The sequence below is a fragment of the Chanodichthys erythropterus genome, chromosome 12 (assembly GCF_024489055.1).
Source record: "Chanodichthys erythropterus isolate Z2021 chromosome 12, ASM2448905v1, whole genome shotgun sequence".
Taxonomy (NCBI): Eukaryota; Metazoa; Chordata; class Actinopteri; order Cypriniformes; family Xenocyprididae; genus Chanodichthys; species Chanodichthys erythropterus.
Window position 1 is genome coordinate 116,657 of NC_090232.1, and position 21,455 is coordinate 138,111.

The 21,455-nt window shown below is 40.4% G+C and overlaps 1 protein-coding gene and 1 pseudogene across 1 annotated transcript; one reads left to right on the top strand and one right to left on the bottom strand.

The window, feature by feature from the left end:
- The first annotated feature begins 4,926 nt into the window (after positions 1–4,926).
- sp6 (Sp6 transcription factor) lies at positions 4,927–10,534 on the top strand. The gene is made up of 2 exons (XM_067405126.1): positions 4,927–6,112; positions 9,630–10,534. Exon 2 carries the CDS (start codon positions 9,697–9,699, stop codon positions 10,516–10,518), a length of 822 nt encoding a protein of 273 aa, XP_067261227.1. The 5' UTR covers positions 4,927–6,112; positions 9,630–9,696; the 3' UTR covers positions 10,519–10,534.
- A 345-nt stretch (positions 10,535–10,879) lies between these two features.
- LOC137033059 (integrin alpha-M-like) overlaps positions 10,880–21,455 on the bottom strand; it is a 36,953-nt pseudogene continuing 26,377 nt past the window's right edge.

The window sequence follows — 21,455 nt, forward strand, 5'->3', positions numbered from 1 at the left end:
AAGTATTTTCTTGAAAAAAATGGATTTGTTTTCAAAACGTGAACAAATAATTAATGATTTGTAAATAGTAGAAGACTGTATACACACCACAGCAAACAAAGACCAAAAGATATTAAGTATGATTTCTGTCACACATGTAGTGGCACTTTTGCAGATGTTTAAGTATGAACTTAATGTTTCCCTTTGACCAGTAGATGGCAGCAGAGAACAGCATGCAGTGTTTCGTAACCGCCTGTGTTACAGTTTTTTACAGACGCTAGGACACATTTCTCAATACTTAGGTCACTTTTGCAAAACTCTTCACACAGTTCTCCTAACCAACTTTCATCTTGGCACAGCAGTTAATTTCACATTCAAAATGCACTAAATCTACCAAAACACTTCATTCATGTCTCAAATCAACTCATTCTTCCAGAACACTAGCAAAGGTTTTCACCAAGCAAACACACTTTGTCAGTCATAAAACATCGACCTTAAAAACACTAACATCAGTTAGCATTATACAATGTTTTCTTTTTTTAAATTTCTTTATAAAACAAGAATGACACTCTCTACTGCTTATAATTCACCGCAGTACATGTTACATGGTCCATGTTTACATTACAGAACAAAATTATTCCTAAGTTTCCCCTTTTGAATGGATGGTAATGAAACTGAAAAACAAATGCTTGTGTAGGTGTTCAGTTTCATCTAATTCCTCTGATAGTATTTGATTTTTTATATTCAGAATATATTTCATTACAATATTACTATAGAAATGCAGCATATTTCTGCCTTATTCAGTTTTGTATGATGTTATTGTTTTGAACATAAGTTTAACAGTTTTGAAAACAGTATGTAAGCATGTGCAAATCGGTCTGTACATACAAAGAGTTTTGGCAGTTGTTGTGTCTGAGTGAGAAAAGAATTCATGAAATTTGAGAGATGTAGTCATTGAATGCATTTTGTGCCAAAGCAATGATAACTGATCCTCAGTTTAGCCCACATAGACTTCTGTTGTGCTCACTGTGTGAAGAGTTTTGCAAAAGTGACCTAAGTATTGAGAAATGTGTCCTAGCGTCTGTAAAAAACTGTAACATGTGTTTGAACCGGCTGCAAAAAATGACTGAAAGTCAGACAAACATACGCTGTATCATCGCAATCATTTCTCATCAGAAAACTCTGAAAACTTAGGGCTGTGTAATTGTGACAGAAATCTTAATTGTCAATAATTTGCTTCATGCTGAAATTATTTGTTTTGAACTTACATACATATTTTGTGTGGGTAAACTGCATGTCATAATGATTCTACAGAAGGATTCTTCTACATCTGTTTCCAATTGACTTTATTGTTGTAAATCAACTCTTAAACAGTCCAGTTTGTCCAAATGTTGAATAAATTCACAGAAAGAACACAAAGAAACTGAATTGAAAAATCCTCTAGTTGTATTTCACACCATTCGAGCCATTCGAGTGCAAACTCACTCACTGTCTCTGTTCTTCAACTTCTGAAGCTTCAACATTTTAAATGGAACTTTGCTGCCCTACACATGACATGCTATATATATGTGTGTGTGTGTGTGTGTGTGTGTGTGTGTGTCTCAGATACAGATTAAGGTAGCTTTACTGACATACAACGCCAGCTCATTAGAAGCATTATAGAAGGAAACTGATAATGATACATGCAGTCAATGTAATGTAAATATGTTCAACACCCTTCGTTTTTCACACGTTTATTCATCTGTACACGAGTGAAAAGCATATTCTCAGGACCAACTTTATATAAGTGTCATTAGCTACAATGTACTAATATTTAAATCTTTTGGTGCAATGCACTTATTATTACTAGTTAAAGACAACTAATATAAAGTTTGCATACTTTAAATTTATGCTATATACGCTGAACTTGATAATTACAAATGTCTGGAATTAAATGAAATAAAGCAGTAAAATTCACACTAATGTTTCTAAATGTTTTGAAGTCATTTTCCGCTCCCGCTGCTGCTCTTTCTCTGTCTGTCTCAAGATTTAAGGCGCTTCATTGGCTTCAAGCTTAAAGTAAAGCTTTACGTCACTAAACAAGCATTATATAGAAACATACATATCTCACAGTTGTTTCTCTCAGTCTGTGTTTGTGTGTGTGATCTGTGACAACAAGATTCTGTGGGAACCTGGAAAACCGCTTGCCTAGATATGATGTTTATTTTGTGTGTGTGTGTGTGTGTGTGTGTGTGTGTGTTGGCGCCAGGGCTCTTTAACAATCAAAGCAGAGGGGCGTGTGCAGGGAGGAAGTCTCTACCTGAAAATACAGGTGTGCTTGACTATCAAAGGCCGCTCTCTGAACACTAAACACACGGCACCACGGGGGGGGCTCGTCTGAGCGTCTGTGTGTGTCCGTGTGTGTGTGTGTGAGTGTGTGTCCGTGTGACTGCTGCACGTATCATGTCGGCCCATAGGATTTCCTGGATTTCCACTGACAAACACGCTTGTGGAAATCTGTTACTCAGTAGCTGCTGCAGTGTGTAAATATGATTTTAGCAGGAGGAAGTTCCCTTCAGCCAACACAAACAAAAAATCTATGAAATTAGCCTTATGCACTCACTTAACCCACAGTAACCCTCTGCCGTTCACTGTGATTTCATCCACACACACACACACACACACACACACAATAAATATATATATATATATACAGTAGTGGCCAAAAGTTATGTCTAGCCTAAGAAAAGAAAAATGACATCTACACACTTTATCTGAATATTATTAAGAATGTGTTAAAAAAATTTGTAGTCATATTGTGTAATTGGGCTTGGAATTCATTGTTTTGGATTTGATAACGCACTGAAACATGTCAAATTGTGCGACATAATTTTTGTCCAGACGGTCATACAAGGAAGTTATAAACACATGCAAAAACAGGAGAGAACCAACCAAATATTAATAACTGATGATGTTGTAGTCAATGTTTGCTTTTTCCTTTCAGCTTTTTGTTTTTCTATGCATTTTTTAAATAAAACCTGTAGCTGTAGTTTGACTTTTTTTTTCTTTTAATATAATTCAAGTCAAGTCAAGTCACCTTTATTTATATAGCACTTTTTACAATGCAGATTGTGTCAAAGCAGCTTTACATTGAAAACTGGTACATAATTTCAGCTCTTAAAGGAAATGATTTCATTGTCCACCTTAAGTAAATTCAGTATTGATTCATTCTGTTGTAAGAAACATTAGTTATTCATTTAGTTCATTTATCTATACAGCAGTTCTGGAGTAAACAGTGATGTCATCATCCAGCTCAGTTCAGTTACATACAATGGTGTCAATGCAGGCAGATCAAACACTGTTAAATATTAAAAACATTAACCAAGTTTAGTGTTTTGTTTCTTCCCTCTTTTTTAAAATTTGGAATTTAAAATGATGAAAGCAGAATCTCTGTTGGAAGTACTTCAGATGTGTCTGTCAGGTTTGGACATGTTTACTGTGTGTGTTTATGAGCCATTCTAAAGAATTGGTTCAAAGTCAGAGTTGGAAACGTCTTGAAAAACACCCCCCCCCCCCACACACAAATTTTGTATGTATGCAAATTGTATAATATCAAAGCTACACATTTCCAGTTAATTCTCATATTGTATTTTCAGAAACTTTTGGATTATTTTTCCTCTCCCCAAATTTGTCACTACCGAAACACAATAATACATCATTTAATAAGAAGGGTTACATTGACGTATTAAGATTTTGTTTAAATCTATCTTGTAAATATATTTGTTGCTATTTTTAAAAAAAGTTTTACTGATTAGTTTGAATAAACATTGATCCAAACACTATAATAACATCTGAGCTGATCATTCAATGTACTTTATTTCTGACATGTTTCGGTCGAGACAGTAATGTGTTGGTAGTGACCACATCACATGACACAAATTAACTCGCATACTAAAACATATTAAAATACTAATGATTTACATAACAAATGATTGTGTGTTTTCTTTTGTCACACAAAACAATCATGTCATTACCGAAACAGTAACGACCGAAACATGTGGTGAAATTTCAGTAGTGACAATTTCAGACACTTTTGAGCTCAAAGATGATGATCAGCACATGGTTATCTAGCACAGATCTGAACAGTTTCACACACATAAAAACTACATTATATGGAGTAACACTCAAAAAAGTTTGTTTAATTGCAGTAAAAGGTGTTTGTTAGTGACGTTCTTAAAGCTCCTCACAGATTTTCAGACTTCTGAACACATTTAACTCAGAATGATGATCGATCTGCTGTGACAGAGAGGCTGTGAGAGGAGGAGCACACGAATATCTCCTGAAGTGTGTTAAAATCAGCCTCAATGACTCAAACACACACTGTTTAGTGATGTGAACATGAGGGACACTTTTTTTACATAAAGTTTCATGATTTAAAAATAAAATATAAAAAAATATTTTTTTTAACTTCACTTAAAAAAAAAAAAATCAAAAATATATTTTTTAAAAACAACATTTCACAATATTTTCACGAGTTGAAATTTAGTGTTTAGAGTTCAGGACAGACTCCTCCTCCTCCAACTGAAAGTAGCCAATAAATGATGATTTATATGTATTAATCTGGTAACACTTTACAATAAGGTTCATTACTTAACTACATTAGTTAACATGAACTAATAATGAACTTATAGAGCATTTATTAATCTTTGTTAATGTTAATTTCAACATTTACTAATACATTATTAAAATCTTGTTAACATTAGTTAATGCACCGTGAACTAACATGAACAAACAATGAACAACTGTATTTTCATTAATTAACGTTAACAAAGATTAGTAAATACAGTAACAAATGTATTGCTCATGGTTACTTCATGTTAGTTAATACATTAACTAATGTTTAACTAATGAAGCTTATTGTAAAGTGTTACCAGTAATCTTACTGATATTTTAAATATTATTGTGGGATTCAATAGATAATAGAAGGATCTTAGTAAACATCTAAAATTTGAATACTTAAATGATTTTTAAATGTGTTTTTTGGTTGCGAGAACGGCCCATATGTTTGTTCAGTGTCAAACCCGTGACCTTGTCATCGGCAGCCGCGTCCTTCACTGCAGAACTGAACCGTTTCTGTCTTCTTCTGCACACTTTCTTTCATCGCATATTTTAACGCATGAGCTGTGAAGTGTCAGGGTTTCTCCACACACCGCACGGCAGGATTTGGCAGTGATTCAGATACAGGTGTTAGTTTTACTTACAGTTTTTAAGTTTAGCTTATTTTTGTGCAATATAAATTATATACAGGAAGATGAGGAAAACCCACAAAGGCTTATTTAAAGCCTCCACCTAAACATTGAATTATCACAAAATTAATATACGAAAATGAATATGAATACAGTTATTAATAATAATATATTTTAGAATTATAATTAATAATAATGATGATATTTTATTGATAATCCAATTCAGGTTTATTTGTATAGTGTTTTTCACAATAAAAATGCTTGTTTGTGTTCAGTTAAAAAAAGACGATTGTCGCAATTACAACTTGTGATCGTAAGGATTACAATACATTATTAATAATATTATATTCAATTAGATAATATTACAATATTAGGATGAAATATGATGGTTTTGCATGTTGATCCAAAGTTGTCTGAAATCTTTTCAATTAATTCTACAAAGTTAATAACAAACCATCTTTTATTTTTACTGAACCTTTCATGCATTAAATGGAACTTAAAATGCATGAAGGAAATTTTGCAAAGATTGAACTGTTCAAGTCTAAAATAACAGCACAATAGAATTATGCATGAAAATGAAAACACATGGAATAAAACTCAGAACTCTCTGTGGTGGGAAAATGTTTGTTTGGGGGCTGATTCCTGATTTCCTGTCTGTCTTTCAGGTAGTTTGAGGTCTCACTGACATGTTGAGACGCATCGAGCAGCCGCTCTGACTGTGTGTGTGTGTGTGTAGCAGTGACAGAGCTGTATCAATGAATGTGTGTATGAATGAACCGTGTGTGTGTGTGTGTGTGTGTGTGTGTGTGTGTGTGTGTGTGTGTGTGAGACAGAGGTGTGGCTCTCACTGTCATAAACTCGTGCTGCTTTCTGGAGTGGCGTCACATTCATCAGGAGACGCCGAGCAGGTAAAAATCTCTCCCTCTCTCATCAGTAACTTTATTATAATGCCGCATGAATGTCTTCATGATCATGTTAATGTCAAGTCTGTATTTCTCTAGCGTGTTATGCAGGACAGGTTGTTTGAAAGCAGTGATAGTGTTAGTAATAGTTGTGGCTGACGGCTGCTGTGTCAGTCTTGTGTTGATATGAGGAGCAGTCATTTCACTCAACATCAAGCCTAACATGATCCTGCACTCTTAAAGAATTAAGCTTCTTTATGGGCATCGATTGTTTCATGAAGAAACTTTAACATCCATGGAATCTTTCCACAAAGAGTGTGCGAAAAACCTCTTTACAGATCATTAAACTGTTCTTCACACTAAGAAAAACATGGTTCTCCAAAGAACTGATCACCGAACGCTTCTTTGGGGAGCCAGAAATGGCTCTTCTATGGGATTGCTGTGAAAACCCTCGGTTGGAAGCTTTATTTTCAGTGAGTGTAGTCAGAAGTGTCTTATGAAGACATTTAAACACTATTTGAAGGACTCATAAATGGACAGATCATGATCTGCTCTCGATCTCCTGACGTCAGCAGGTTTGTGAGAGCATTATATTCAGTACAGCTCGTAAATATCATTATCATCTTAGTATAAACCATTGAGTCTATGAGACACTGTGTTGTGTAGTGTAGTGTGTGTGTGTGTGTGTGTGTGCGTGTGCGTGTGCGTGTGCGTGTGTGTGTTGTAGTGTGTGTGTGCGTGTGTGTGTGTGTGTGTGTGTGTGCGTGTGTGTGTGTGTGTGCTTTTGTTTATATTACATTGTGGGGACCAAATGTCCCCATGATGTAATATAAACCTGAGTTCACCTACATCGTGGGGACCAGCCAGCGGTCCCCACAATGTAAATGGGTTTATAAATCATATAGAATGAGTTTTTGTGAAAAAGTAAAAGTTTGCACAGTTTCCTGTGAGGGTTAGGGTTAGGGGTAGGGGCAGGGTAGGGGGATAGAATGTACAGTTTGTTCAGTGTAAAATGCATTGAAGTCTATGGAAAGTCCCCACAATTCACAAAAACAAACATGTGTGTGTGTGTGTGTGTGTGTGTCTGTGTGTGTGTGTGTGAGTGTGTGTGTGTGTGTGTGCGTGTGTGTGTGCGTGTGTGTGTGTGTGTGTGTGTGTGCGTGTGTGTGTGTGTGTGTGTGTGTGTGTGTTGTAGTGTGTGTGTGTGTGTGTTGTAGTGTGTGTGTGTGTGTGTTGTAGTGTGTGTGTGTGTGTGTGTGTGTGTGTGTGTGTGTGTGTGTGTGTGTGTGTGTGTGTGTGTGTGTGTGTGTGTGTGTGTGTGTGTGTGTGTGTGTGTGTGTGTGTGTGTGTGTGTGTGTGTGTGTGTTTGTGGGAGGTTGTGGGTTCGTGCCAGACCGTGTGTGTTTGTCTGTTTTCAGAGAACTTCTGGCAGACAGTTAAACCTGTTTTCATCACAAATCACACACACACACACACACACACACACACACTCCAGCTGTCAACAGATCTTTACAGCTGCAATCTTGAGTCTTCCTGTACGTATAAACACACACACACACACACACACACACTTGTTTTTGTGAATTGTGGGGACTTTCCATAGGCCGCAATGCATTTTATACTGTACAAACCGTACTTTCTATCCCCCTACCCTAAACCTAACCATCACAGGAAACTGTGCATACCTTTATTTTCTCATCATCTAGTATTTTTATTAATTGATTTACATTGTGGGGACCGGTGGCTGGTCGATGTAGGTGAACTCAGGTTTATATTACATCATGGGGACATTTGGTCCCCACAATGTAATATAAACAAAAGCACACACACACACACACACACACACACACACACACACACACACACACACACACACACACACACACACACACACACACACACACACACACACACACACACACACTCACACACACACTCACACACACACACACACACACACACACACACACACACACACACACACACACACACACACACACACACACACACACACACACACACACACACACACACACACACACACACACACACACACTAAACATGTTCAACCTTGATAGACACATCTGAATTTCAGAAGTACCATAGTTTGTGTGTGAGTGCGTATGTGTGTGTGTGTGTGTGTGTGTGTGTGTGTGTGTGTGTGTGAGTGTGTGTGTGTGTGTGTGTGTGTGTGTGAATATTTGCAGGTTCTGAATGTTTGAAAATGTCCTCACAAATATAATAAATAAAAACATAATTGCTATTTTTTATCTTTTTATCTTTTTTTCTTGCAATTGAGAAAAACTTTTATTCAGCGTCGGAGACAAACTTCCACAGGTTCATGTGAAGGGAAGGATCAGGCTTAGTGGTGGTTTAGGGATTTATACCATTGCGTCTATGAGCCGTCCTCACTAATAAAGTGAAACCAGCGAGTGTGTGTGTGTGTGTGTGTGTGTGTGTGTGTGTGTGGTTAGAGCTGAGGTGTGTGTTTTTTGAGATCACCGATGCATTAAGGTGGCGTCTAACTTGTCGACTCAAAACAACTTAATTGTGGTCGGTGAGTCTCACTTGATGCTGAAATCTAGCCTTCTTCAATCCGATCCGGAATGATTCTGCCCGATTAAACCCGCATCTCAGATTCCTGTTCTGCTGCTGTAACCGACTCGATCAGGACGCGAATCTCAGAGCATCTTTACACTTTACATTGAACATGTAGTGAGAAAGAAACAGATTTAAGTCAGTGCAGGTGAACTGGATGATTGTGTTTGTGAATAGTTTGGTTCACATCCGAGCAGAACTGTGTGAAAGAAGCTCACTGGTCAGCGAGAATTGATTTCAGACACTAGATCTAGACTAGCAGGGTCATTACGGCGCGCCAACTCCCTGGGATGATGTAAAAGAAGCTCAGATGTGTATTAGAGGTTGGTGCGTTCATGCGGCTTTGCAGACGCTGACAGTCAAACCGCGGCTCCGCTCACGAGGAACAGAGGCAGCACTTCCAGCCGTCTTTCTGTTCTGAACAAAACTACATTTGCAGAAAGAGAGTGGGAGAGAGAGTCCCACACTACAAACAACAATGAAATAAATGTGCACAAAAATATATAAATGGACAAATATGAGAAAATACAACTGCCTAAGTTGTGCTAGAGCAGCAGTACTATCTGACCAGGACTGTAATGGCACTGTGCACCTTAGCTTTGGGACACGCAACGGCATATGACAGACTAGTAGACATTAACTGCAGAAACACATGAACTCAGAGTTGAAGCAGCTAACAGGGTATTCATTTTAACAGAATTTTGCCTCGTCTTTGCCCACATCTCCTCCGTGACGAAGGCAATCCTGTAATGCATTGCAACAAGCTCAGAGGAAAATTTAGTTCAAGATGGTGGATCAAAAATGTTGATTATAAAGCAATAGTGTCTTGTACATGAACCGTCATGTGCAGAATCATTGATGAATCATTCTGACTGATCTGTTTGTGTGTGTGGTTTTCTGACGGTGGTGTTTTGTGCGTTCGCAGGTGATATCAGATTCCCATCCACAGTCATGTGGTGATACGGTCTCTCTCACTCACACTCACACGCATCATGGCGCACCCGTACGACCCCTGGTTGCGCGCCGGGCCGCCGCAGGACGAGGTGAGCGTGTCCGGCTGGTGGGACGTGCACACTGGAGCCGCGGCCGGCTGGATGGACCTGCAGGGGGCGGGGCCAGGGCAGGGCGGACCCATGAGCTCCTACACGGCCGACCCTCAGATGTGCTGCCTGCCTCCCTCCGGCTCCGCCCACTCCGGCCTGCACTTCCCGCCCGAGGGCTTCAAGATGGAGCCGCTGCCGCAGGATCTGCTGCCGCTCCCGCAGGCCTCGTCGTCCTACTCCTCGGAGGAGCCGCAGGACGCCGCGGGGGCTTCCGCACGGCCGAAGTCGCAGCGACGCGCTTGTGGCCGCGCTCCCGGTCAGGCCTCCTGCCGCTGTCCCAACTGCCTGAGCGCCGAGTCCCTGGGAAGCAGCAGTGGCGACGGCAAACGCAAGCACCTGCACAACTGCCACATCCCCGGCTGCGGGAAAGCCTACGTGAAGACGTCGCACCTCAAAGCGCACCTGCGCTGGCACAGCGGCGACCGGCCCTTCGTCTGCAACTGGCTGTTCTGCGGCAAGCGCTTCACCCGCTCGGACGAGCTGCAGCGCCACCTGCAGACGCACACCGGCGCCAAGCGCTTCGGCTGCAGCTCCTGCCCGCGCGTCTTCCTGCGCGCCGACCACCTGGCCAAACACGTGCGCGTGCACGAGTCGCCGTGCCAACCGGCCGAAGAGACTCACTCTGCGACGGGAAGCGGCACCGGTGCGACGTCGCTGCTCAGAGTCAAGACGGAGTCAGAGAACGGCGACGACGACACGACGAACGCCTAATCGACTCTGATAGACGAGACTGAAGGCGACTGATATGAACTATATTCACATCTGTAAATGACCTGTAGAAGGTGGCATTGACATGTAACACTTAACATAATGCTTTTATATCTTTAGTTTTATTTATATTTGTACATTTTGTGTTTCATTCTCTGTTGATTAACTTAAAGATGTGTTGTGTGTCGTGTGTGAGTGTTTTTGTTGCTGTAATCTCAAGATTTGTAGTAAGGATATGTCATTAGTTTGAATGAATATAAAGCATTTTGATATTTTTTCATATATGTCTTGTGAAAGTGCCATAAATATACATCAAACAATAAACAGGTTAGGCAAAATCCAATTCAACTAACTCATTTATTTATACTATGATTGATTGTTTTTTCACTTCTTAAATTGACCACCAATATTCAGTTATTTACAGAACACTTTGACAATTAAAAAAAGGTTATCATAAATAAAGTACAAATTAAATCACTAGATAGAAAACATTATCATACAACGACATTAAAAAATGGACGAATCTTCAGCTTTGAAGCCTTCAAAACAAGCAGACTCAGATTCCTCTGTTTTCTTGAATTTCATCAGAAGCACCATCCCATTTTCATACACTTCAGGATGCTTTTGGTTATAAAACCCCCACTACACACACACACACACACACACACACAAATTGGATTGAGAATTTGAGAGAGGGGCGAATGAATGGGCCTCATTTATAAAGCGTGCACACGCACAGATCTGATCTTGGAGTGTGTGTACGCTTAAATCCACTCCAACGCTCATATTTATAAAAACTGTTGTTGATGTGGAAAAGTGTTTAGCGCCATGTCAGGGTTTGAGCAGACGTCAGATTACTGCAGGTTTTTGTAAATCTAAGCTATTCTTGCAGCTCGTCATTCTAAATGAAAGGATTTGGACGATGACTGGTGACTTTTATATGTAAATGGCGTTAATTAGGTGTCGTTTACAACATGGAGAACTGAAACCATTCAGCTGCTCCCAAGTTCAAGATCATGGGCCCTATTTTAACGATCTAAACCCAAAGTGTGAAGCGCGCGGCGCAGGTGCACTCAGGGCGTGTCCAAATCCACTTTTGCTATTTTAATGACGGAAAAACGGTCCGTGCGCCGGAGCGCATTTTTGAAATGGGTTGTCTCTATTCTCTTAATGAGTAATGGGCGTAACGTTCAATAAACCAATCAGAGTGTCATCTCCCATTCCCTTTAAGAGTGAGATGCGCTCGCGCCATGGCGTATTGCTATTTACATGGTGGAATTATATATGTGTGTGTATTGGCACGATTGTTCAATTAATTAGCCAATTTCGTTCATTACTATAAGTAGTAATAGGCTGAATTGAAAATAGGTAGCCTAATTCTAATACACGCAATGACTATTTATCATTACATTTTTATATTTATGTAGCCTACACAATAATATTCTTTTACACTGTAATCCTTTTGTTTTTAATATTTGGCATGTTTGTGTGATGCGCATCCCTGTGTGTAATAAGCATATGTCAATGCGCACTGTGGACGCGCCCAGAGGTGCAGTTTCTACCAACGCGCTCTAACAAAAAAATATTGCGCCATTGACTTTAGTCTTTAGACCAGGTTTGAGTTGGTCTATGGCGCAGTCTATTTTCAGCTCTTTAAAATAGCAATGCGCCGGCAATGCACCTGAACACACCTCTTTTTTAGACCAGCACGCCCATGGGCGCACTAACTGGCGCAAATGCATTTACTAATTTAAGGACGTGGCGCTGAACGGGAAAACGCGAACGGCGCCGGACGCAAACTAGCAAACACACTTGCGCTGCGCCTTGTGTCGCATTGCGCCGGGTGTATTATAGGGCCCCATTTGTGATTTATTGATTTCACATCTGAAAGAGAGGCGTATGCTCTGTGCAACATTTTATAAATGAGGCCCCAGGTGTGAGGTGATTTGATTGGTTCCTACCTTCACCAGCAGGATCAATAAGATAATGAGCAGGATGAACCCGCCCCCTGCGCCAGTGCAGACGATCAGCTTTTTACTGGGTGGAACGACAAACTCCGCACTCACTTTAGTCTGAGAGGAACAGAGAGAAACTATCCAGCTTCAAATGTTGATCATCATTAAATGACGGATGAAGGAATGAAATGTGTGTACCTGTGATTTGTGAGGGTCGTCCTGCAGAATGAAGAAGAAATAGTTATAAATATGACAGTGTCTGTGTCTGTAATACTGGAACAGTGACGTCAGTCATGAACTCAAGAGCTGCAGGTCTGTGGTGTGAATTCAGACTGACACTGACGATCACACACAGCTGCTCGTCTGTAGATGGCACCAATTATGGCAAAGCTACAGCTTTCATTCGCTCACCTTCAGGCCGGTTGACGTCTGGTTGTAGCGGCTTCTGTTGAAGTGGAGCTCGGCGCTGATGTCGAATCCCAAATCCTTTCTGAACTCGCTGAAAGAGTATTTCTACAGCAGAAGAAACAGAGTCTGATTTCAGAGTTATTCGGTCTTAAACTCGTTTGTTTGTCTGTGTTCGTCACTCACGCTCTCGTATTCCTTCACGTTCTGGAGAGCTGCGTCTGCCGTCAGGATGAAGTGAACTTCTGAAAATTTCTGCAGATCAAACTGATCACACTCAAACTTCCCGCAGTGACCGTCCTGAAACATCAACACAACACTGAGAACTGAAACACTGACACCAATAAACCAGAGAATCAAATGAACTAAACAGAGATGAAATCTGTGTGTTTGAACACCAAACTTTTATTTTAATTCATCTCTTTTGTGTTCAGCAGAAGAACTGCATGTCATTCAACAGGTTTGAATGGCATGCGAGTGAGTAAATGATGACAGAATGATCATGTTTTGGGTGAACGATCTCTTTAACAGCAGGTGTGAATGGGTCTATGATCTCTTACCTGTGGTTTGGTGAATTCGCACGGCACTGAAGAGTTCTGTAGAGAAGAACAGAAGATGTTCATTCAGCAAAACACATGCTGGTTTGAAGGTATGATCTGATGAACGAGTGACGCACCTTCATGCTGAAGGTCTGAGAGGTTAAAATCACATGTGTGGTTTGACAGGGCAGGATGAGTTTGAGCGACACCGGCAGACCTTTGAAACCCAGATTCTCCACCTGTGAACACAAACACACAGCAATCTGATCACGTCAAGCCCATATTTACCTCATGATGACACATGAAGTTCACGACACAATGAAGCTGCAGATGTGTGTTTGACTCTCTGACCTTGTAGATGATGTTGAGAGGTTTTGGACCTCTGTCCTCCGGAGAGAAGTTCAGATACCTCACAGAGTCTTCAGCCACTCTGACAAACACACAATATATTACAACTGATAATGGTAATAACACTGTGTGTGTTTACAATAAAGTCATTAAAACAGAAAGTGAGGAAGAGGAAGTCAGAACAGAGAAAGACATGTAGATGTTGAGTTTTCAATCTTTCAGACATGAAGAGAAACACAGAAGAGAGATATTAAATAAATGCCGCTCACAGACTGATCGCCAGATCAACGGCGAACTGAACCGGGATGCTCCTCCTCACCACCGTATCGCTGATGTTTCCATTATTATCACTGTGAACAAACAAACAGAACTGACTCAATGAACATGAAATGCAGTAAAGTCTTTTTTAATCGCGAGCCCAAATCTCTGCTGATCATTACTGATATGAAACAGCGCTGAAAACAAACACATCTGTCAAGTTCAGCCTCACTCACCTGTTAGCGGTGATCATCATCTCCATCCTGTCAGCCCAGTCGTAATCCCGTTTCACACGAAAGATTGCCAGAAAATTAGTCTAGAACACAATAGAAATCACAGATGTTTGAAGCAAGGCCAAGAGAATGATTGAAAAATTTGAATGATTGAAGAAAAAAAAAACTAAATTATCATATATTGATATATTCGGCTTCTAGCAGGTAAAGAGAGATGCTCATTTTTGGGCCCTTTAAGAGAAGCGAGCGGACTGAAGAGAGGACACATTCCAGTGAAACTGAAACAGCCGTTATTCTTCTGAGATTCTCTGCACACGGTGGACAAGATCCGTTACTAACAGTTTCACAGGTAATTTACATATTTATTTATTTAGTTAGTTATTTATTTTCAACCTTGTAAAAGACTTACATAATATATGGCATATATTAAATATGACCGAGACTTGGTAGTGCTGTGACAGGTGTCACGTTCCCGTTCATTCCGGACTCCAATTCCCATAATAAAAAATAAATAAATAGATAAATTATATATATATATATATATATATATATACACACACACCGATCAGGTATAAAATTATGACCACCTTCCTAATATTGTGTTGGTCCCCTTTTGCTGCCAAAACAACCCTGAACGGTCGAGGCATGGACCCCTGAAGGTGTGCTGTGGTATCTGGACCAAGATGTTAGCAGCAGATCCTTTAAGTCCTGTAAGTTGTGAGGTGGAGCCTCCATGGATCGGACTTGTTTGTTCAGCACATCCCTGAGATGCTCAATTGGATTGAGATCTGGAGGCCAAGTCAACTCAAACTCGTTGTTGTGCTCCTCAAACCATTTCTGAACCATTTTTGCTTTGTGGCAGGAGCATTATCCTGCTGAAAGAAGCCACAGCCTCCAGGGAATAACATTTCCATGAAAGGCTGTTCATGGTCTCAACAATGCTTAGGTAGGTGGTACATGTCAAAGTAACATCCACATGGATGGCAGGACCCAAGGATTCCCAGGAGAACATTGCCCAAAGCATCACACTGCCTCCGCCGGCTCGCCTTCTTCCCATAGTGCATCCTGGTGCCATGTGTTCCCCAGGTAAGCGACGCACACGCACCCGGCCATCCACGTGATGTAAAAGAAAACGTGATTCATCAGACCAGGCCACCTTCTTCCATTGCTCCGTGGTCCAGTTCTGATGCTCACGTGTCCACTGTTGGCTCTTTCAGCGGTGGACAGGGGTCAGCATGGTCACCCTGACTGGTCTGCAGCTATGCAGCTCCATACGCAACAAACTGATGCACTGTGTATTCTGACACCTTTCTATCAGACCAACATTAACTTCTGGAGCAATTTGAGCTACAGTAACTCGTCTGCTGGATTGGACCACACGGGCCAGCCTTCACTCCCCATGTGCATCAATGAGCCTTGGCCGCCAATGACCCTGTCTCCGGTTCACCACTGTCCCTTCCATGGAGCACTTTTGATAGATACTGACCACTGCAGACCGGGAACACCCCACAAGAGCTGCTCAGACCCAGTCAAATGCTGTGAGTTCGCTTCCTTCTTTAGAAAATTAATAATAACAGAAAGGTGATCAGCACATCCTTGAGCTGCACTGGGGTAAAACAGATCATGTCACAACCTCAGAAAGCAGCTATTATGTCTTCTTTCGAAGCAACTGATGGTAAAATGTTGGAAGAAACAGTACAGCACCTTAAAACATCAACCTGCGCCCTTGACACACTTCCCACATCTTTTTTCAAAAGTGTGTTTAACTGTTTAGAAGCAGATCTCCTAGAAGTGGTAAATGCCTCACTTCTCTCAAGGCATTTTTTCAAAATCCCTGAAAACTGCAGTTGTTAAGCACCTCCTGAAAAAGAGCAATCTGGATAACACCATATTGAACAACTACAGACCAATCTCAAATTTTCCTTTCATAGGCAAGATCTGTCAGGACTACTGGGTAATCAATGGTGTTTGTGTGTGTGTGTATGTTTATCTGCTTATCTGTTGGTGGTGGTTCCTCACGGATGCACTAGCCCCCCCCGCTCGTTTCAGTAATTGTTCACCTGTCGTGTCTCATCAGCTGTTTCCCTTTAAGTAGCACGCTGTCCTGTCTTTCGTCGCGTGCTCATTGTTTTGGTTAGTCACAGTCACTGTCAAGTCCAGTCGGAAGTATCTGTTTATTTCTCCTTTATTATTCAGTTTCTGTCTCAGATTCAGTCGCTGGAATCCGGAGGTTTGCCTCTGTCCGGATTTCACACGCCTGTGGATGTACGTGAACTTGCCCTCAAGTGAGCCCTGCCTTGTTTCTTCCCGCAGTATCTGGTGCGCTTTGTCTTTAGGCGAGATCCAGATTCTGGTGAGCTTTCTTTCCTGTTTGTGGATTATATCTTCAGTCATCATTCGTGTGAGGATTTCTCCCCGGTCTTCGACCAGAGTGGATTACATTATTGGACGCCGCGTCGGTTTTCTCCTGTGGACTGTGACTTTAGTGCTCTTTACTCTCTCTCTGTTTCTTCTAAATAAACATTGTGAACTTGCATTTGACTCCGAGACTCCTTCTGAAAAGATCACTGAAAAAGTTGTTTTCAATCAGCTGAACAAATTGACCTTAAGCTTGAATGGTTATTTTGACAACTTTCACTCTGGTTTCTGACCGCATCACAGCACAGAGACAGCACTCATAAAGATAATAAATGATATTCGCCTAAACACAGATACAGGTAAATTAACAGTGCCGGTTCTACTTGACCTCAGTGCTGCGTTTGACACTGTCGATCACAACATTCTTCTTGACAGGCTGGAAAACTGGGTTGGGCTTTCTGGGATGGTCCTTAAATGGTTCAGGTCATACTTAGAAGGGAGAGGTTATTATGTGAGTACTGGTGACCATAAGTCTGAGTGGACATCCATGATATGCGGAGTCCCTCAAGGTTCAATACTTGAACCCCTCCTGTTCAACCTATATATGCTGCCACTGAGCCAAATAATGAGAAAGAACCAAATTGCATATCACAGCTATGCAGATGACACCCAGATTTACCTAGCCCTCTCACCTAATGACTACTGCCCCATTGACTCTCTGTGCCAATGCATTGATGAAATTAAAAATTGGATGTGCCTAAACTTCTTTCAGTTAAAAGACAAACTGAAGTCATTGAGTTTGGAAACAAAGAAAGTTATCAAATTGAATGCATACCTGTATTATCTTTTTATTTTTTTAATTCCTTTTCCTGTTTTTATTTCATTTATGTATTTTATATTTGTATGTATCATCTTACTATTTCTGACTTTTAATGCATTTTAAATATTGCTGTCTGGTTGAAAGAGCTGGGTGAATTAGGAAGAAAGCATTTGTGATTAGGTTAAAATTTGGTAAATTTGGATAAGGGGACAAACCATGGGGAAATTTGAGCTGTAGTACATGGTTAAGATATCTCTGGATTACAGTCAGGACACTTTCCAAAGGAGAAATTTCCAAAGGGGAAATTTGAACTGCGTTTCATAGATTAGGGCTGTGTGGCGCAGTTTGAGGTGTCTTGGCAAAAGGGGAGAATTAAATTTTGTTAAGGCACTTCAAACTGATAAACAGGTAGCAGTCCTGTCGCGTGAGGAAAATCCATTTAGATCTGCTCTGATGGATAGATCTGTTTAGATCCACTCTGATGGACAACAACAACAACAACAAAAAACTCCCTAAGACTTCCTAGCTCTTCTATCCAGATAGCAAAATTCTGTTATTTCTATTCCTTATGTTCAATTTTTATTCTTCTTCTTTATGTAAAGCACTTTGAATTACCATTGTGTATGAAATGTGATATACAAAAAAATTGCTTTGCCTAGCCATTACAATTTGGTCTTTGTCAAACTCGCACAAATCCTTACGCTTGACCATTTTTCCTGCTTATATATATATATATATATATATATATATATATATATATATATATATATATATATATATATATATATATATATATATATATATATATATGAGATACATTCAGCTCCTCATGATGACAGAGATGTGAAACTAAGTGCTTATGCATGTTTATGTTTCATTATATAAGGAAAGATATAGCAATCAGATGCAGGAAACATGTTTGAACAGAAAGGTGGAGTGTGTCTGTGTGTCTTACCATGGTGCCGCTGCGGTACACTGGTAGATTGATACTGCATTTGGTTCTGTTCGTAGCACCACTGTCACGATCACCACAGCTGCTTCGAGTCCGGCTGGGCTGTTTGTTAAACACAAACACACACACACACACACACACACACACACACACACACACACACACACACACACACACACACTTTTAAAGACCTTAAAAAAACACAGACTTTCAGATATAGTTTAGAAGCTCTATATTTAATATTTTTATTCTTTGACAAATGAATGACAGTGTAGATTTTTGCTTCATTTTGGAATTTGAACTGGCCAGATCTCACAGGAAGCTGAACTGACAGGAAGACAGATTTACAGAAAGAAATTCAGTACAGGCAATGCATTCTAGGAGTTAAAGGGTTGTTCTACCTTGGTCCACAAAAGTTAATTTATTAAAAATAATTATGCATTCCTGCAATTCAGCTGTTTGCTCTCAATTCAAATTCAGCTCAAATTCAGGTATTGAACAGAAATGTTAAACTCATTCTCAATTCATTTCTGAACGACACACAGCTCTGTTATGTAGCAATAATTCTTCACAAGTAAACTGATCTTCTTTATATGTTTTTATATGTTTGACGTGTGGATAGCTGTACCTTAACAGCATCAAATTTTGAGAGCGAGAGGCCTTCTGGGTAGTGCAGCACTATGCTGGTGTTGAAGGAGTCGTCGCCTGGGTTGGCCAGCGATACAAGGACAGTGAAATGAGCTTGGTTCACCACCAGTAACGTGTCAATCCTGCAGAACAAACCAAACACAAAATCTCATGTTTAAAGGGTCATGAAACCCCAAAACACTTTTTTTTAAATATAAACAGATATGTATAGGCTGCACATGATTGAAAACACTAAAGGTACTCATTAAAGTTATTCATAAGTGAAAAATAGTTATTTTTGCATTTTTCAGAGCGATTTCTGTCTTCCGGTTTGAAAAGCTGAGTCGGAGCAACGTCACAAAATCTGACGTCATTGTGTACTTTCGGCCCAAGTATGGGCTGGTCGAACATGCTGACGTAGACCGTTTAGAGCGATTCTCGACATATATTCATGACATAGAGCTCATTTAATCCAATCACTGTGCTGTAGTATGCATAAGATTATAATTGCAGTATTATGCATGAGGAAGCATCACTTCTCTCGCCTCGTTTCTTGTCATTCAGAGACATATCGTTGATGTTTGTTTCCTCAGTGCCACAACACAATGTTTTCCTGCGGCGCGACCAGAGGTTTGTGTGCATGTGGATTGTATTGCTGTGATCTACCAGCACAAATGGAAAATATGTTCGCGTGAGATTGCATTACAGCGGAGAATTCAAATGTCATAAAAGTGCGGCTCATTCTCCTCTGCCTGCTCTAGCTGTGTTCAAACACTCCAGCCGTAGGCTGTTTCCCTCAGCACAGCATGTGTGTTGTTTGTATTTTTCTCGCGATGCAGTCAGAACTGGAGTTTGAATACGAACACATGAAAAATATGACTGTTTTTATGAAATACACAAGGAGCGCGCATGTTATCGATTTCAGCGCAGAGCTCCGCGATGAGTTTAACAACACTAGACACGGCACATAGCTCATACAGAATAAAGTATCCATGTTTAAAGTTATTTCTCACATTCTCCTGCACCAAACATTAACCAGCACGGTGTAGTTATGCACACATATTTCATCAAGTCTTCTTCAAATGAATCATATGTGCAAACTGGACACTGATACAGTGGTGTATCTGAACGCAACGACACGATCATTCTAATAGACAAAAGACTGATTTTGAGACTGCAGTGCTCATAAACGTAATCAAAGTAGCCTATTATTAGCCCCATTAAATATTCTTTTGCATTTCTCCCTTGTGCTTGGGAGTTTTTTGCATTCTCTCCGTGCTCATATATGACTGTTCATTATTCTGTATAATGCGTGTGCTGTATGTCTGTGCTTCATTGGTTGTTCTCTCCCCTCTTCTCCCCCTCTACACTCCCACTTTTCCAGAGCTTTACACGCCCATTTTCACAGAGTTTTTCCAGCTCAGAGGTGTGAACGACCAGCCTAAAACAGGGGGGTTTCATGACCCTTTAATTAAAAAACAAGACCTTATGAAGGATGACAATATTCAGAAGCATTTAAAATCATATTTCACATTAAAATCATGTCAGATTTATTTGTTGGTTGTTTCTCACGTAAAACTGAAGTTCAGCTTCAGATCAGACACACAGCTGTTTGAATGACAGTTCCTTTGAAACGGCACCTAGTCACATACAAAACAGAAACTTTTATAGAGATTTTGAATGTTCCAGGAACTTTATACAGTGAATCTGAAAGATCTTAATAGTTGACTGATATTGATCTGATATTTCTGAGCAGAGAGAGACATGAATTTAACAAGCCTATAGTGTATAAATAGAGATGTCTGAAGCTCAACTCACCTCGACATACTCCTTCATCCTGCTGTGGATGTCAAGAATAGCCATGGAGCTTTCAGAAAACATCTTGGTTTGTGAGAAATTCATTTGTATCTTCAGAGGAGACACTGTGTCGGTAGTGCAGCTCTAAAACAAACACAACATTTGCTGTCAAACCGAAGCTGCCATGATTGGCTGAATCTGTGATAGACGAAACGTACCTTCATGAAGATGGGGAAGCTGAAACAGGAGATCCCAGAATCCAACAGGACGAATTGCTGCAGAGTCCTGGATGACGAATCATTTTGAACGAAGAATCCTCGATTGACTTCTCTTATCACGTCCACATTCAGGTTCAGAGAAACATTCAGGTTCTTCTTGAGAGATCCTGAGAGACATGAGAAGGTAAGACATGGAGGCCATGCTCTTCATGTGACAGAAACTCTTTGAGATGTCATTGGCGTTACCGCTGCTACTGGTCCGCTCGGCCACCGTCAAACAGGAAGTGAGATTAAACGCGTTTAACTCTTTGTCACTCGGGCATTCAAAGTCGGTCAGACTGATTTCACTGGGACTGAAACTGAGCTGTGCAGATACAGACATCACAGGACGAGCCCTGAGAAGAGAGAGAAAAGAGTAAACAGTTAATGA

Excerpts from the sequence above, each read along its gene's own strand:
- sp6 (XM_067405126.1), top strand. The coding sequence starts at position 9,697 with ATGGCGCACCCGTACGACCCCTGGTTGCGCGCCGGGCCGCCGCAGGAC.